Raw genomic sequence first — 19864 nt, forward strand, 5'->3', positions numbered from 1 at the left:
CAGGTAACTGTAACAGTGTGAGGAAATATGGGAACCGTATAATTTTTGCAATTACTGAAACTAGTGCATGAAAAAGAAAAGAAGGGTGTAGGCAGTTTTTATGGTTCTTTCCAAAATGTTTTTCAGTGACACCTAATCTTACTGCAAGTAGTTTGAAGGGGAGATCAGTACCATACAGTAATATGGACTGTTCAAAGTGGCTCTCTGCATGTCTTAAAATGGCACCATTGCACTGCATGTGACATTAAAAAAAGTTAGAAAGGCATTTTCGATAAAGATAATAAGTTCAAATATTAAACAACACTTTTAAGGTTCAACTCCAGCAGCTTTAGATGCCACATAGATTGAAATGTACAGTACTAAAAATTTAACATTTGATTATAGCTGCAATACCATGCCATTGATACTGAATTTACTATGACTAGGAGTGGAAGAATTCTGAAGAGAGATTATGAGATTAATTGGAGACACGGTTGAATACTTTAATCCCTCATGATGCAAATATACTACCATTGAGTTATTTTAAGGGAATTACCATTTAGCTAATTGCAGCAAAGATTTCTAAAGCTGCAAAAAGGGGCGGGATGTGTTTAGTGGCCGGTGAGAAGATGCACCACCACCAGAAGATATGGTTCCAGAAGATATGGTCAACAGCTTTTATGACCCAAGTTTTCTTAAGAGCATACAGAGACAGACAACAAAACTCACTGAAAATTGAACTTTTTAATGATGTATTAGAATGACAAATTATCAAACTGACGATTAACACCATCAGGTTATGCTTTTAGCATTGCTATGAAAGCTTATTTTTAATTAAAATATACTAAAAGTCTGCGTGGTAATGTTTTCTGCCTGAAAATATTTACTTTGGATTTTGTGAGTATAGCAAATCTTACCTTCCAGTGGTGGGAGAAAGCCCAACATACTTGCACTCAACACTCTTGGGCACACATATACACAGGACAAAGAGCTCCCCACTTTCCAATCATGTCCCCTTTCCACTCACCAAATGATCAATCTGATGACCAGTGAAGAGCCAATTAGCACTCCTATCAGAGCTGAACTACCTCAATACCATGTCTTTCTTTTTGCAGCATTCAGCAAAATTGGGGAGCGTCAGAAAAAACTGCTTGGCGGGTAGCCTGATCCAGTCTCTGGCTACACACACTGGCCTGAAATCCATGTTACCTAGTCAAGGCCCATTTCTAAACTCCCCATCCTGTTTCTCCTTTGCATTGCAGCAGTGGGAAGAGATTTTTGCAAGAGAGAGGCAGTGCTTAGCCCATTTCCTATCTGCCACTTTTCCCCTACAGTCCTTCTTCCCAGTGTTTACCCCTCAGCCAAGCTTCCAATTTTTTTTTTTTTGCATTCCTGACATTGAAAGAACACACCAGAACTCCCCCCTCCCGCCCAGTAAGTGAATGGAGATTGACAGCTAGGGTGGAGGACTGTAATTTTGGAAGACATAGAGATTCAAGTCCTACAACAGCAGTATTTACTAACATTAAGCCTCTATCAGGAAACACCATGCTAAATACCTTTATTCAAGACAAACAACAACAACAACAACAACAACAACAACAACAACAACAACAACAACAGTGGGAGTCAGAGGGTCATATCTGAGCACCAAATTCCATCTCACAGACTGTTATGGGCCTATGCAAGCAGGCATTTCTACAATTATGGCTAAATATTCAGGGTTTAATTATGTATCCATCCTTAAGTGCAACAATGTAAAGGTACAAAACCGCAATAATGATTAGCATAGAAGTTATGCACAAAAACCAACTTGAAAGCATATGTGCCTTAACTATTCAGAACAAAAATGCATTTGTTACTAGGCAACTACCCAACTGAGTAATGCTAAACATGAGTTAATTCTAACAAATGAATTCTGGTGTTTAAAGTACTCTGGCCTCCTGAGCCTCTATTAATAGTAGTCTTAAATCAAACAATAGAGGGGAAACCCACTAAGACAACACTCAGAGCCTTGTAACTCTGCAGTATTCTGTGATGGATAAACAGTTAAAAAAACACAATCAAATTTCTTTGAGTGTACCATAACACATGTTCCTGTAAATGCTAGATAGAATGCAAGAGAATTCTAACACACATTCAACCAAGCAAAAGTTCTGCGTTTTTATTTTATTAATTAATTATTTTAATGAAATTAAATTTCTATATTGCCCTTCACCCAAAGAACACAGGGCAGTTTACAATAGAAAAACACAAAAATACATACCCATAACAACAAAAACAATACCCCCCAGTTTAAAAGGTCATAGATTGTTTAAGTAAAAGGCCAAGAATGATAGACAGAGGCAGGACTAGAATATGTCTAGAGAGCATGGGCAGTATTCTACTAATGTGTCCCATCAGCCCAAGGATTTCCATGTGTTCAGTAGGACTTTCCCACCATGCCCTCCCCAAACCTGCCCCAGAGAGTTCAGGGAACACATACGGTAGAAAAGACTTAGGGTGGGGGACAAGGAGGTAAAAACATTCCATTGCTGCAGCAGAAATCATTGCACTGATGGAATGATTGGATTCCACACCAAGGGTTTTCAGCATTTGCACTGAAATTAATACAAATTGAATGTCCTATTTCAATGAGCACACCACCGCTTCTGGGTTTCTTATGGGGTCAGCGTCCAGAGACACCTTCTGGCTTTGACAAATTGATCGCTGAATGGGTAATGCAATGAACAGCAGCAACCCACCACTAATGAGGGAGAACGCAGGAGAAGTCAAAAAGAGAAGCAGCGTAACAAAGGGACAGTGGTGCAGATGCCTATTTAGAGAATAGAAAACCCTACCAAAAAAGTGAACCTATGGGGCTTCAAAATATATTCTATGATTCTATAATCAGAAGCGTTAGCTGCCTTAACAAAATCGAAGCAATGGAAGGGAAGAGCTAAATGTCTGAGAGAGGAAGGCTTCCGTTTCCACCGTTGCTGCTTAGCCCCCTACCACCACAAATCTTTCCCCTTTCACAAGGGTAAGATTAGGGAATTGGTGTGGGGTACAGGGGGCTGATGTGGAACTCCTTTGTTCTTATTGCAGACCTGGACAGAGCTCACAAAAAATGCTGAGTTTCTCTCTCAGACTACTCCAATAGAGCTTAGAAAAAAGAAGCCAATTTCAAACTGAGAAGTGGGGGGTGGGGGTGGGTAGTGGGAGACTTTTGCCATCACTAATTTAGACAAAATGTCTATGTCAGAAAAGGTAGTCATCAATGCACCAGCCAAATGATGACCAGAAACTTAGAAATTTAAAGTGCACTAATTTGCTAAGTAGATATTACTGAACTGCATGGTTTTTCTGTTTAACTTTTTTCTATTTTAAACATTTAAGCATTTTCATCTTACATCCCTGTTATTTTCAGGAATGCACAATTTTAAACATCAAAGCTACAATTAGTTTCAGAAGAGTCTTTTGATGTTGTATCCACAGCATATGAGCAAAGCTCAAAGCCTTTTTCCACTAAAAAAAGTTTTGTCAATTCAATTTAAATATCTTGTAAAAGGAACCTTTAGAATTCACAAAGTGCATAATGTGCAATCGTGTTTTATACCCTTTTAGCTAAGGTCACATCAGCTTTTACCCTGCGAGATATGTAACTTGACCCCTGAGTTGAAGGGACCAAAATCTGAGCTCAGCAAAGCACATCAAAAAGACAGCTATCCTCCAACCCTCAACAACCATCTTATATACTGCTCTAATTCACAGTCGAATGCAAAAGAAGAAGAAAAAACACCCTTGAGTATTGCCACTCTTCCAATATTTGAACAAAGAATTGCTGAAAATTTTAAGCACCACTTTAGCTAACATCTCCTTCGACCAGAGGATTTCATTTTCACACCTGTGTTATATTTAGTGTATAATGGCATTAATGTTTCTTAACCAATGTTTAAATATCATAAGAGTACTCAACACTTTCTGAGGGTTCCATGTGTCAAGAACTGTTCAATTTCAAATATGAAATCACAGAACTGAAACTACAGACAGGATTCTGCGGAAGCCCTGCACAATGGGGCTTGATCCCCTCTCTTCTTCTCCTGAACACTCCCAACACCACGCCCCCCCCCCCAATTTGTAACAGGGATCTTTTTTTGCTTCTTTTGGTCTTCTCTTCCCCCTTTCTTTACTCTTCTTTTTTTGTATTCAATTGAAATGTTTTTACACTTTGTTTCATTTGTATTTGTATAACAATTCAATAAAAATACTTAGTGTGTCTTATTTTAGGAATTTTTTGCTATATTTTGAATTATTCCTTATTTTAGTCATGTTAGCAAAACAGAAAGTTTCCAGATTAACACATTTTCATCCTTTCCCCTCTCTGTTGTCTTTCGCAGCAGCCTTAATTGACAGCTACATGATCTGGAGGCAGCTTAGGCACAATGAAGGAACCAACTAGAATTATTTGACTTCTCCATGTTCATTCTAATGTTTAATTTGGCTGCTCGAAAAAGGGTTTTGCACATACCTGACGTAAGGTGCGTGCCACTAAACTTTCCAGCACAGGTCCTCTATCTTCATGTAGAAGGTGCACTTCATCAAGAATAAGGAGCTTCACAAGTTGGGAGAGGGCTACATCTCCAACACTCTTCCTTGTCACAACATCCCATTTCTCTGGAGTGGTCACAAGCATCTGACAAAGACAAAAGGAGCAGACACATTTTAATTTATTTATTTTTTGCTGATTAAAAAAACCAAAACAAACAAAAAGAAATGGCTAATAACAAGTTTGTAAACCAATGAAGTCAAGCTTATTCTTGCCAGAGCAGAATTCCACTGCCATTTTGTGTTACAAAGCACACTGGACTCAAACCACTTTCCTCTGATCTCATTCTGAGCTATCCAATGTGGTTCTTACCTTTGTACAGTAGGCTGTATTGAGGCCATACATACAGGACACCCATACCTACCTCCATTCAAGCACATAAGAAGTATCATCAACACAATCCAAGGACACATTCTAGCCAGGAAAAAGAATTCAAGGAGGGCATGGAGCAGGGTCAGTAAGAGGTATGGCCAGGGGAGAGGCCTAGAAGGCAGAATTCAGTCTCCACGCCTTAAGTTTCCAACTTAAGGCGTGGAGACTGAATTCTGCCCTCTAGGCCTCTCCCCAGGCCATACCTCTTACTGATCCTGTTCCATGCCCTAAAACTTCAGCTAAAACTTCTGAGTTATTCAAAAGCAGTGTTAGAAACTGAGATATAAAGGCTAGGCGCTAAATGGCACCTTAAACCTAGGTTATGGGGGCAACAACGGAATGACTAGGCGCACTTTTTAATAAGATGAAAATCAATGAACTGCATCTAAAATATCATGTTCATTTTTCACATGGTCTAGTTCTGACCCTGCTCACCCCCCTAATATTCTTAAGAGGGTCTCTTCTCCAGCCTTAAGAGAGTGACTGGAAGTGGGGAGGCAGAAAAAGACCACCCTTTCCTTCCATTTTGCAGTTCTAATCTGAAATCTTAGGTGCAGTACAGTACTGCATCCAGAGCTTAGAAACTGCTCACCCTAATGAAATTCCCTGTCGCAAAATGTGCCTAGAACAATGGGAGTTCCGAACACTGTTCAAAAGCGCTTCCTTCACATATAAGAAGAACTTTGCAGATGTGTAAGAGGCAGATATCCCAAGCAAAGTGTGGCAACACTATCATTCTGAGGCCAGGTTCTTGGTAGGTTTGGAAGGGAAGTAGATTTTAATCTGATTAGACATCCCCTCTCAAACAATGCAGTTCTAAAAGACCACAGCCCCAACTAACATAAAAACGGCCGAGATCTCTCAGACACATCTTAGGTGCACCCAGCTTATTTCTCATCTAAAAAGAACAGCAGCACCATTCCCCGAGAAAGTTGTGCACCTGGGACTTCTCTCACTGACGCATCATGCACTGACCTGCTCAGCTGGCCTTAGCATAGCACTGGAAATCCCTATGTACCATTCGGTAGGGAATCTAGGAGTCAAGGCTGTGGCTGGTAGACTGGCAAGTCCCCAGAGGACATTAAGGCCAACAAACCTTCATCACTTAATCAGGAAATTTCCTCCTACCATCCGATATATTTTGCCACGCAAGGACTACACCTGAATAAAGCTTACTAGGCAGTGTGTGTAGCTAAAAGGATGACTGTATCCATGAACCTCTTTAAATATGCCACCATTTCTGTACTAACACTGCAGGATTAATCATGTCCACCAGAAATTCAGAGTAACTTCCTGGATGTTCACTGCCTGGCACTTATTGCTGAGATTTGAGAGAAGTTATCTGTTGTATATTTGCATCCCTGTAGTAGAAGTGATAAATCACCAGCCTGGAAATAATAAATCTGAGGTTTCAAGGACATGAAAAAAACATTACCTTCCTCATTCTGTAACTAGAAAAGCCAACTGATACCCATTAAAGCAGGACTTCCTATATAACTTTAAATTCAATAACTACCTTATAAATGGGAACAATTCTAATCATGCTTCAACTACTATACAGAAGGTGCAGCTTTAGATGTTAAAAAAAGGAGGCAAATTCTCATGTAACTTAAAGCGGAAAAATATGAGCTTTTGTTTATTAGCCAATTAATGACTGCATTTTTCTTCCTACACTTGAAAATGGTGCCTACTGGTTAAATACCAATGTGGCCTTTATAAAAGCAATATCTTCCCCAACCAGGTGCTCTCCACATGCTTTGGAATATAACTTCCAGAATTGCCAATGGTGAGATGTTTTTATTTGCTGCCCTGGGCTCCTTTGGGAGGAAGGGCCTGATATAACTGTTTTGCTAGTCAGCATAGTGAATCTGAAAATGGACACTGTATTCTTCACTACCTGTTGTTAGTAGTCATTAATAGCTTCCCTTATGTAACTAGCTAACTTTTAAAGAAAAATTATCTAAGCTACTAAGCTGAAGGTGGCCCTGTTTAGGGAAGTTTTTAATGTTTGATGCGGTACTGTTTTTAATATTCGGTTGGAAGCTGCCCAGAGTGGCTGGGGGAACCCAGCCAGATGGGCAGGGTATAAATAATAAATTATTACTATTATTATAAGCATCACATATTTTGTGGTAAAAGACTCTATTAAGTTGGTACTGCTTTTTTGTTTTTGTTGTTGTCATCTGCCAACCAATGTGAATGGATGCCCTGAAAGTTCAACTTCTAATGAAGTTGGTGTGTGTATGCTTGCACACAGGTGCGCGCACACACAATTATACAAATATTTCAGTCTCAGTCTACTGAAACCTCAGCATCTAATGTATTTACTGATACAACTGGGGGGTTATTTAAACATGGTCAAATTTTAAGGATGATGGCTAAAACAACCTTTAGTACAATCAGCTAAGTCTAAATGTTGTTTGAAAAGTGTAATGTGTGTAAACTTTTCATCCATGATCCTGTAAAATGCCATGGGTATCTTTCTTCACACACAAGCATATGCAAGTGCACAGTCACCTATACTACTAAATGCTATACTATACCTATACTACTTTTACCTTTATACTGCTAAAGGTGGTGGTGGTTATTGTTTTGTTTGTTACTGTGTTATGTCTTTTTTGTTTTATATTGTAACCTGCCTTGTGATCCTTGGATAAAAGGGAGGTATAGACAAATAAATACAAATACAAATTTAAGAAATAAATAAATCTAAGGAAACCAGTTGGAGTTGCCCTATGTTCTCTTTTAAATGTGTAGGCTGATCTAAATGAATGTATACAAAACAGAACCAGCATATTTTGTTTTTTAAAAAGAAGACAGCTAATAAATCTCTATGCCTATGCTAAGGCTCACAGTGCAATCTAATGGAACGTTTATAGATGCTGCAACACTCTATCTGTGGAAATAGAGGCAGAAATATTCTGCTTTTGTCCACTTTCCAGGCACACCCCTCTTTATCCAAACGAACCTCACTGAAAGTACTGTCACTGGCCTTATGGCCAAGCCAGCTAACAATCTACCCTAACAATAGCTAACAATCTTGCTAAGGCAGATAACAACTTATTAGAGGCATAAGATTCTTAGAGCTATTGCTGTATTTGCACTTTGGCTATGGTTGGATTCCAGGGATACTTTGAAGGGACTTTCAAACACCCTACAAGATTCATATATTGCAGAATATGTAGAGGAGAAACAAATGTTCCCAACTACTAGATTATTCCACCAGATTATTTGTTTGTTAAATTTATATCCCACCTTTTCACCAAATGATGCTCAAGGAGGCTTAACATAGAGCGTAGGAAGCTGTCTTATACAGAGTCAGACCACCGGTCAATTTATCTGAGTTTTGTTTAACTGATTAGCAGCAGGTCATCCAGATTTCAAAGCACTTTTCCTAGCCTTACCCGCAGAGACTGGACCAGGGAGCATGTGCTCCGTCACCGAACTTTGACCCTTCCCTATTAAATGCGGAAGTTTAATGCAGTAGAAAATGTGGTTTCCAATGATGTTAACTTTTAGACTGACTTGCCTGAGAAAATGAGAATAGCTAGTGACAAAAGAACAAATCAAAAGCCGAAAGCTCCAAGCCAGCAGTCATAGCCAGTCAATTGTCCCTGCATCTCTCACAAGTAAGGGAAAGGGACTCATCCCCCGTCAACAGCATCTGGTTGCGCGGTGCGGAAAAAGATGAACATGTTAGTCACAAAAGAATTAGATTCAGAGAATCGCAACAATACACTGTGTACAGGGAACATACTGCCTTCTTATGTAATGACGGTGGCCTTTAATGAACCCACTCTAACTCCAAATAGTGAGTGTACAACCAGCATTTATAAAATGCCATCACACCACTGCAGATGTAACTTATTACCACTTTGAAATGAGCCATGTCAACCACGAAAATTAGCAGCTGTAATTTTCATAGAACATTAATTAGCAAACTGTGATGAAATATATTTAGCAAGGCATATTAAGAATTTAAAGGTGTGAAATGCTACAAACGCAAGCTACTTAGCTAATTTGCCAAAGCTAAACTGGTACTGCTGCGATCACACACTTCCTTGTACCACAGCCCTGCTGTCACAATTTAAAATAAAACAGATGCATATTTTCTTTTTCTTCAGTTTTAAAGTATTTAGACACATTCGGCGCTAAGCGTAAAGCTCTTTTACGGCTGCATGTTGTAATTAAAAGTTGCTGATGGCACTCTAAATAACGACGTGAATTAAATGCGGAGTTCTGTATATTGTTATTCTGAAGACAGTGTGAACACATTGAGCACAGCTGCTGCGCAGTCTCCAGCATTGAATTTCAATAGGACTCTGACACAAACACCATTTAAACAAACTGAGGGAGAAAAACAGTGCCAGTGTCTGATGGACTGGACCCAAAGTTAAAAGAACAGTGCATGTCTTGCTAGACAATGCTGCTCGTTTTCAGATTTATGACTAAGGATTTAGGCTCCTGCGAGGAAAGGAGAACAAACAGTCCGGAGATTTCCTCCTCTAAGTGCAGTTGTGTGAGTTGTTTCATCTCTGAGGCAAGAGGAGTAGTTTACTGCTCATCTTGCCTAGAATTCTAACACTGTAACCCAATTACCTTGTAGCACTAAGTGCCAAGGCATGGGGTGGATGAATGAGGGGTTGTTTGTTCCTCCCCTCCATTTGCTGCATAGGATAGCTGGGGAGGAGATTTGGGCAAGAGCAGGTGTGCCTAACATGTAGCCATCCAGATGCTGTTTGAATCCAACGCCTATCAGTCCCAACAAGTATGGCCAATGGTCAGGGATAATGGGAGGTGTGCTGAGGAGAAGGGAAAATATATCAAGTCTGAAGAAGGACCTTTAAAGTTTCAAACAGTTTAGAATTAGATTTAAAACACTGAGCTTCCAAAAGTGGGATACTGATTATGGTTGTAAGATACACTTTTCAGGTTAGCTTCCCCAACCTTAAACCCACCATCAGGATATGGTAAACCAGGAATAGGGAATTTATGGCCCTCCAATTGTTAGACTACAACTTGCACCATCCCTGAGCTCTGGAAATGCTGACGAGAGATAATGGGAGCTGTGAGTCCAACATCTGGAGGGCCACATGTTTCCCATCCCTGCGACAAACTATTAGGTCTTAAGCACACCCATGTCTACCACCCTACTCCAGTTTATTATTTCCTTCTGACATATTCAACATGGCACCTAGAGAAATGCTCAGTTCTTGACTGGGTAAATATGTTTCTCAAAGCATTCGAAAATCTCTATTCTCTTTCCAATTCAACTGTCTTTCTGGTAGGCACAAGACCACTAGTAAAATTAGCTATTGGAATGAAGGGTTTAAAAAAAAAATCACATGTTGTGAGGGGAATCAACACCCCCAGTCCAACTCTGTTTGCAAGAAAATATTCAAATACAGTGGCACCTCGTGTTACATACTTAATCTGCTCCGGAGGTCCGGTCGTAACAGGAAACCGCTCATAACATGAGGCGCGCTTTCTCTAATGGCGCCTCCTGCTGCTGCTGTGCCGCTGGAGTGCGGCTTCTGCTCGCATCCTGGACAAAGGTCGCAACAAGAAGCATCTACTTCCGAGCGGAGCGCATATCCCGCAGCATTCGTAAGGGGGACAGTACGTAACACGAGGTACCACTGTGGAAGCAACTCCCCATTTTTGTGCAGTCAGCATGCATACAACCGCTGGTAAGCACAGAGTTTTTGGCACTGCAATGGGGCAGGGGCATAACAGGCTTACGCACGTTCTGTTGACGCGAGCGGTGCCTTGGAATGTAACCACCCACGTAAATATGTAGTTGCCTGTATAACAACAAGAAGCTTGCCTAGAAATGCACATCTCTGCTCACATCAATACATTCATCTAGGACAGGCGTGTCCAACTTCCAAGAGACTGCAATCTACTCCCATTACATGTGTGTGTGTGTGTGTGTGTGTGTGTGTGTGTGTGTGTATGGCAGAGGATTGACCAGAGGTGTTGAGCTTTTTTGGGGGGGAGGAAGAGCCAAAGTTGCTGAGCTGTTTTGGGGGGGAGGTAGAATCAAAGTGATCGGGATCGACCAGGGACACCCCGTGATCGACTGGTATATCACGATCGACCTGTTGGATATCCCTGACCTAGGAAATGCAGTTGGGGCAAAATGAGCATTACAGTGGAGCTGGGTATATAGGCTGCCCATGAGAAGTGCACATTTCTATGCCACTTGCCCACGCTGGGTTGGGATAATTATAATTTGTTTTGCCATCTCTTCTTTCTTACAGTGACCATGGTAAGCTTCACAGACAGTCATAGCATACTCATTTCAGGATACTGGAAAACCATATCATTTTAAAAAGAGTTTTAAAATACCTTTCTACAGCCATGTTTTCTCTTCCCAGTGAGCAGCACTGCAAAGAGTTTTCATTTATATCACTATTACACCACTTCAGTTCTCTCAGCACAGAAACAGCCAGGAAATAAAGTGTCACATTTGGTTAATGGATTGAAACTCATGCAAGACATTTCAATCTGGTTTTCGTATTAGGGCATGGCCAAATAGAAATGGGCTAACTGTCAATATTTTGACTGTCAACTTACATTTCTCTCTGTCCATGTAATTTCTTCCCACAGCCTCACTTCAGTGGTGCCCAGATTAGTATTAGGAACTACTCCAGAACTAGTTCCATCACTGGGTAAGCATAGAATAAATGTGTGCAGAAGTCTAAAATCGCTGGTCAATTAAAAAATTAATACCAGCTAACAAAAGAGCAACATTTAAGACTTTGGATATAGATATTTAGGTTCCAATCCTATGTCGTGTTACCTGGGATTGAGTCCCAATGTGTGAGGTGGGACTTACTTCTCAGTATACACAGGATTGCAATGCAACAAAAAAGTATTGTAAAGGCTGCTATTGCTATGCTAAACCTTTGCTCGTTTCCATCTGCCCCCCTGCCCCCAAGAATGCATTAACGGGAAGCATGTCACAAAGAAGCAAACCTAATTGGCACACTGCCAGGACAACCTAGTGCTATAGTGCAACAGAAGCACGACCAATCCCCATTCCTCAAAATGGGAACTTTTTTTGGCATGAAAAGTTACAGTCTTTCTGTAAAAAGCTATGGATTGCTACAGATTCTACATGACCATCTAGGAAGTCTAAGGGTGCAAATCAACTGGACTGCAGGAACGCACATGTCCATCCCAGTATATTCAAGAGCAAAAATCAGCCTGATAGCACACTGAGGTGGTCTCTGCAGGATTCCTAAAATTTCACTTAGTAACTACAAAATTCCTATATCCCTATATCTTTCCTATATCTTTGAAATACACTTATCTGGCCAACTTACAAGAAAATATTAAAATCACCATAAAGTTACTAATGCATTAAAATAAGCGAAAAACAGCACCCTTATAAAAGTAGCATCCAGATACAGATCAACTGGAGTTAAAAAGTGAAAACCCCAGTGAAAATAAAAATGCATTCACCTCATGGTAGAAAGACACCAGACTGCCAGGCTAGCATTCTGTGGGGAGAGAAATTTTTGAGCTGGGCATCAGCACAGAAAAGGCCTTCCCCCACGTAGCCACCTGCCACATTTCAGATAGAGGGGGAGACCACAAAAGGATACCTTGTGAAGTACAATGCGCTCATAATGGCTCCCTCCCGGTTAATCTAAGAGCTGTATTCTGAATAGATCACTGAGACCAGCTATCTCTGTTCAAGATGGAAAAAGATGGAAAAACAAACAAGACGTTGAAGCCCTCTTCATACAGATTTCCACATAAAACCAGAAGTCAGGGAAGATGCTCACCCTCAATTTAAACCCACCAGTACAGAAAATAAATCCATGTAAAGATAACAGAGGATAGCACAGTTTTCTTGTGACATCTCAACTATTGCATGCCAGAAGTGGGTGAGACCATAAACAGTGGTGGGTTTAGAAATGGAATAGTAAAGATGGTAACAAAATGAGATTCTGCTGAATATGCATGGCTGTTTAACTGGGAATAATAGTTTACCAACCAAATAAACTGATTAAGGCTTGCACCTATATTTGTATAATAATCAGCAAACATATCCAAAGATAAAAGGACATAAGGGAGCAGAGAGGAGAAAGTGCAAAGAAGGAAGGATAAGATGGGGGAAAGTCATCAGAATAAAGCATACTACGGTATACTGATAAAAAGCAGCATCAAAACAGTATTTCAGGACATTTTTCTAAGGTAAATCTGTCTACACAAAGCACATTTTTAGCCTCCAGAACAAAAGAAGAGGAACAGCTTGTGTGCTTTGTGAAATCCAACACTTGTATTATAAAATACATAATTAGCTCTCAGTCTGCAAGTTTAAATAATGATTTAAATGTTTTAAACAGGAGAGAAATTCCATATTATTATCCTGCTTTCTTTGCTCTAATTCATTTCACTAAACATGGTTATATCAACTCCAATACTCCAGTGTCAGCTTTGACTGGTGCCAATAAGCTCCTTAATCAGGTATGACAACTTTCAGCTAGCGTGCCTCATTAGCACACAGCAATCCTGTTCATGATTTTCTCTTTCCCCCCACATTTCACTGCCCATTTTAAGAGGAGATGCTGTCAAAGTGTGAGGTATAAATCAGGCATGGGAAACATCCAAGCTGCAGGCCAGATGAGGGCATAAACCGCACCTACCTGTCCTACGCCTGATGTCAAATATAATTTCAGGTATGGCACAGGCATGACCCCCGGCTGAAAGTGAGGTATGCAGGTTCCACCAATCAGTAGCATCTTCAAATCCCTTGTGCCTTTTTTTGGGGGGGGCAGGAATAATTTTTATTAGTTTTCCAATATTCCCCTAATAATTGCCAAATTATAAAATTATTAGAAAACCCTTGTGCCTTTGCCTGCACAGCTTTATTTCAAACCATGTGACAATGTTCACCTACTGAAATGGCCCATGGGAGTTAGGGGAGGTGAGTATCTGTCCCTCTGGCTAGATCAGATTCCCTACCCCTGAGTAGTGAAAGCTGATTTACAATTTGTTAAGAAAATATTAAATTCTGAAATACGGTATGAAAAAAAAGTGATATAAAGCAAAATGAAACAAAACCAAGTGTTTCCCTTTTCCTGTACATCACAGGTACCTGACTGATTGTGATGGAACACACACACAGCTAAGAAATCCTACCATCCTATTATCCTGTCTTCACAGAGGGGATTCCTTACATCCAGGAAATGCATTCTGGCTTTCCAGCATGGTAGCTTATTCTATGACATTGTTAGACTATTTGTCTCGCTCAGGATTCTCTGCATTAACTAGCAGGAGCTAACTTACTCTTTCAACCGTGATAACAGGGTTGAACTTAAAAATATTCTGCATTAACAGCACATGCTCTGCTACAAAGCTGAAGTCCCTACCCACTGTTTTATTTCAGACCTAAGTTCTAGTACACAGAGTCAAACTACATGTTGCAAGACAAGCAAAGCAATCCAACCCCGTTTGTAATGGGATGGGAGTGAGCAGCAGTGGAGAAAGCCGCGCGGGTACCTGGGGCGGTGCACCCAGGGGTGGGGCAAGCCGCCCATAGGGGTGGGACAAGCCGTGGGGCCTCCGGAGTCTGCCTTCCCACTCAGCTGCCCTACAGCTGGGTGGGAGACAGTGGGCGGACCATTTGTGCAGCGCGGAGCCTGCATGCGCCTAAGCCACCAAGTCTCTCCCAGAAGAGGCGCATGGCTGGGGCGTGCTGCAAGCCCTGTGGTGAGTGCCACCTGGCATTTTGTCATCCCCCTCAGTGGGGGCACCCCGTGCAGACCGCACCCACTATAGGCCCTTCCTCTGCCCCTGGGAGTGAGTTGGGGATGGAGAGATATTTGCAATGAAGGATTGGCAGATATGTAAAATGCTTAACTGTTTTTAGTCAATTTAGTCTGTTTTCTTTGTTTGTGCCAACTGAGTTCAGAAATGCAAATTAAGCCCAGCTGGAGGATGAGCCTCTGACAGCTAATTTCAGAGGAGACTTGGCAAGTGTAGGTGGGATAAAGCACTACTTTTCCTGATCTGCCCCCTAAAAACCCTGCCTCCATCCTGCCTGTGAATTTTATTACTTCAGCAAATGTGAACTAAGGGTCTCTTCCTTTGCATACTGCAACATATGCATGAAAAATAGTCCCTCTGCTTCCCCCCATCTTCTCCATAATGTAACAGATGAATTAGCTCTGTGGTTCTTTCATTCTCAAATATGACCTACTCATTCTTCATTAGAGACAAATCAGTGAAGGGGATTCATTCCTGCAACATTACACCATTCCCAAAGCCTTGGAAAATCAAACTGGTGTTGTTGTTTTAAAAAAACAAAACAAAAACCCAACAACAATTCAGCAGATACACTCAAAACAAAATCAAAATACCTAAACAAAGGCAAAACTTGTGCAAGGAAAACAAGTGCCTCAGGGTTATATTCTGTTGGTATCGGTTAGCTGACAGAATGTAATTTGATTCAGGCTTGGGTCAGAAGAACAGGGATCAAGGTGATCATTGGTGCTTCCCTACAAAAAACCTCTGCTCTTGATAGCTTGGGGACACTTCAAAACAGCAGGGAGATGATGCAGAAGATCACCTTCATCCTTGCTGCTGCTACTGCTGCTGCTTTGATTCAGCAGTCTTCCATCAAGACCTTCTGAAAGCAAAGAAATGGCAGGAGGATGCAATCTGCAGAAACAGTGTTTAGACTACTTAGCTTTATAGAAGCTTTAGCTTCCCATTTAAACTTCCATCATGTTAAGATTGCACACATTTCAAATTTAAAAGCAGAAATCAAAATTAAAAGATTGCTGATTTCCCTAACAGCAAGTTGGTCAAACAGGGACTAAAATCACGCTGGGAACAATCTTTTACGGCTTTTAACATCTGGGAGGTAAAGATTAATTTGTGCATGTCAATTAAGCAGCTGAAGTAAATTCAATCTGATGGCTACTGAATTGGCAAACAAAATTATTCTGCATGAATTTCAAAAGAAAGCCCACTACACTAGACTGTTATAAAGACATTTTTCATGCACTGATACTATGGTTATATATAATATCCAATTTGTTCTTCATTTCTGCTTTTAGATTAAATGTTAAGTACTATTGGATTCCTCGGTGTTGTTTCCTATTCTATATAATCATCACAGTAAAAGACAGAATATTTTTGTTTTTTAGAAAAAGAACAAAAAGAAAGCAAGCATTACTATGTTCTTCCACTTACATTTTGCCACCCCTCCCCTACTCTCCACATTTCTCACTATTCAAATCCATTTCTCTGCTCAAGAATATTCACTCAACAAGCACAGCTGTTATTCTGAAATCTTTACAGCTAAATCAAAGATAATTGGACTTTAGAGTACTTTTAAATTGTAGCCTAGGAAAAGAATCTAGCTTAATGCATCATTTGCATTACCTATAAAGACTGCTTTTCTATCCTTTTAAATTTAGTGCTTTTTGTATGGGGGGAGCACAAAAGAGTTATACAGTAGTTTTACAGATATGTGGAATTCTTTGCACAAAAGGGCTTTATGAGAAGCTATTAAATCTTGCAAAAGTAAAATAAAATCAATAACCAACTCTGGGGATTCTACAATGTTTAAAGTTATTAATACAAGAAATGAACTATTTCTCATAAGTGGGTCCTATTTGTTTTACGAACAGTATGTTGTAAAAATCATATTTGCACTCAACACACAGTAAAAAGGGTCATCATTTGGTGAGATTTTTTTAATAAAAAAAACCCTATAGTGCAATCAAGCATTAACAGATTCACAAAGCAATTATATAAAGGGAATTTAGTAAAGCTTGATTGTTATAGCAGTTTAAAATGATACAAATCATTATACCCAGTGTTTGCCTGAAAAAACAAATAATGAAATGTTGCAATTCTGGCATGAATTTGCACACAATATCACCACTTTGCCACAGCAGTCAGTATACCATATCCTAAGCAGTTAACACATTGGCATAGAAAGCCCTGCAGCTGTACTGTTAGGTATTCCACATCTGTCTCTGTAAAAATATTATTAATAAGTCTAGTAGTAACAAGTCGGCCATTTATTAAACAAGCACTAATTGCAATCATATCTGGCAAAACATTGCAAGGAGGGCAGCTAGTTATTATTGGTGTTACTACTTTTCAAGGAGGAAAAGGGAATTCTGCCTTTAAATGCTTTCCACTAGCACCCAGAGCACTGAACTGGAAGCTGCTTTGGTGCAACTCTGCAAATGATCACCAGAGCGAGCGTCTTTTGGTCCACAGGACAGGTGGTCTGCTATTCCTCTTCTCATCTTGACCTTCTGCTTCATTTCCCACCAGATGACGAGCCCTCTTGGGGCAAGGTCTCTCTCTTTTTTATGTGGAAAGCAGAATAGGTTTTAGAAATTCAAATTGATGTTTGAGATACTAACTGTCCTAGTAAGCAGTTACAAGAGAAAAGGCTTCAATTGAGTGAAAAACATTTTAAAACTTTGTGAGGCAGGTGCACTTGCTAAATAGCTTATTCAAAGCATTGCCAGTGGTTGACACCTGCAGTCTCAATGCTGTGTTGTGAAGGGCAATAGGAAATCACCACACTGATTTCCCAAATCCTGCAACAATCCTACAGCAGCACCATGCAAAAAGCATGAAAAGGGCCTTTTGTAAGCCAGAGATAATAGAATCATGAATTTTGAAGCAAAAAGTTTTTCCAGCATTTCCCTAAAGGTTCTTCTTTCCATTTATGAAGCCTGACTCTGAAAAAAAATAACCTTAACAGATTTTGATTTTGCATTAATATAAACATTTTAAAAGATTTTAAAAATAAAAAAATACTTGTCAGGTGATGAAATGTCACTTCAAAATGCTTGCCTGCATGAATTAATACATTAATAATTAAATAATAATAATTAATATGTATGTCAGGTTTTACAAATATTAAATCAGATCTAAAACTGACTAGGTAAACTTTCAGAGCAAGGATGGGGAGCTATTCAGATGATGTTGGACTTCCAGCAACCATCAGCTGCAGTCAGCGTAGCCACTAATGAGGGTGACAGATGTAGTTCAGAAATATTCAGAAGACCACACAATCCTCATTCCTGATTTAGGGGAAGTGTCACTAATTTAATCTAATGTACTGTGCGCTTTATTTGAAATAAACATAAACATAAACTATAAACATTCTTTTAACCAACGTGGAGATGAAGAAAAGGTGGGTGAAAGGTTTTTAGGCAAAAGCTTTGCTAGCTTTGGCTATACTGAATTGAAAAATAAAACATTTAACCTTATTTTTTTACTTTACAAAACACTAGCTCTTTTTCTGCACCATATACTGGATTAACAGCTACAAAAATTAAGAAACACATTTTGTTCACCTGCAGGTGACACTGTTGGACCACTCCATGAAAACACATAAGCAACAAGCGGTAAATATTCCTTTTCAGCATGCTCAACTGTTTTGGACTGATGAGGGATCCAAAGAAAAACATTATTTCTTCTTTTTATGTTAGCCCTTTAAAGTTGTTAAACAATGAACCTCAGCATAGCTATTAATTTAACTATTTCATTTTTAGGCCTACTAACACTGATTTTTTTTCCAGACAGTGAGTAAAATAAATGGAAGAGTGTGCATACTTGAAACTAAATCTTCTAAGCAAAAAGCCTGCTTCAATCAACCAGAACATATATAGTTTTGAAATAAAAAAGCCTTTATTATAAAAGGGGATTAAACAATTTTGTCATTAAAAAAATAGGAGAAGGTTCACAAGGAAAGGAGGCAGAACAAAATCAACATACTTTAAAGGAAAGTCGTATTTTGGCAAATCTTCTACCATTAGTAATTAAAAAATAATAAAATATATACTACCTTTCCCAAAATTCAAGGCACCTTACTCTGCTCTTATTTAGCACTTACTGAACGTTCACACTGCTTTGTACAAATCACCTCCCTCCCCTTTATTGTCCCAGTCCAAATTAGGATCCCTTGGCTGCCATTTAAAAGGAGGAGGAGGAATGCAGTTGTGGTCACAAATCTAACACATTGTCTAGCTGGGTTTTGTGCAGCATTAGAAAGTACAGTAGTTTCATGTTATAAAGGTCTAATCAGGAGAACGAGCATGCTCGCAGAATGGTACAGATGACTGTTTTGCAAAGTGCTTACTTGAATACATTGGCAACTAGTAATCTGCCACCATCACCTGTTAGTGTGTCACAAGCAGGAACCTTGAAAGCTGCCTTATATTAGGCCTGTCCATCGAAACCAGTACTGCCTGTTAGGACTGTCAGTGGTTCTCCAAGTTCTAATCAATCCTCTTCCCTTGAGATGCCGTAGATTGTACCTGGGACCTGCTGCAACGGAGTACATGAGCTCTACCACTTCGCTGCCCAGGTGTAACAGTATTCCATATGACAAAGTGATAAAGAAAACCCACAAAGGGTGCATGCAGAGGGTAGAACTCAGCACAGTGCTAAGTGGGGCATGAGTGTGGGGCATGAGGTACAGTCACACAATAAGACTTCTTCCTTCTATTGCCTAAAACAATTCTGGGTTTCCCCTCAAACCCCCAGAACAGTTTTTTTTTGGGGGGGGAAGCAGGTGGAAGTAGAGAGGGGGGAAGTTAGGTTGTGCAAGCAGACCTCATTTTGTGCATGGAACAACTAGTTGAATCCTGCCTTGAGCTCTTTGTGCAGTGAATCAAGCATAAAAATGTTTAGATGTTGTAGTCTGAATGACATCTGGCAGAAACTTTGCCAGAAGATGGGATGGGCAAACGAGTAGATAGTCTTGGAGTTCTGCCCTAAAGACTGGGGGCAGGATTCACCTAATGTGTTCCATGAGCATGAGGCATGCTGTGTCTGCTTGCCCAATGGGATTTTCATGTTGTCCTCCCCCTCACCCCCTGAAATAGCCAATGGGGGGGGGGAAGAACCTCCAGAACAGCATGCAGGGGA

At 40.0% G+C, this 19864-nt stretch overlaps 1 protein-coding gene across 2 annotated transcripts in view; it reads right to left on the minus strand.

The window, feature by feature from the left end:
* The window catches only part of ASCC3 (activating signal cointegrator 1 complex subunit 3), a 202937-nt gene that overhangs the window by 134716 nt on the left and 48357 nt on the right, over nt 1-19864 (minus strand). For both annotated transcript variants that reach the window (XM_035109325.3, XM_088665994.1), the window contains one exon: nt 4490-4654. In XM_035109325.3, coding sequence (XP_034965216.2) covers nt 4490-4654 — 165 coding nt within the window. The remainder of the gene's footprint in view (nt 1-4489; nt 4655-19864) is intronic.

The sequence above is a fragment of the Zootoca vivipara genome, chromosome 3 (genome assembly GCF_965207765.1).
Source record: "Zootoca vivipara chromosome 3, rZooViv2.hap1.1, whole genome shotgun sequence".
NCBI lineage: Eukaryota > Metazoa > Chordata > Lepidosauria > Squamata > Lacertidae > Zootoca > Zootoca vivipara.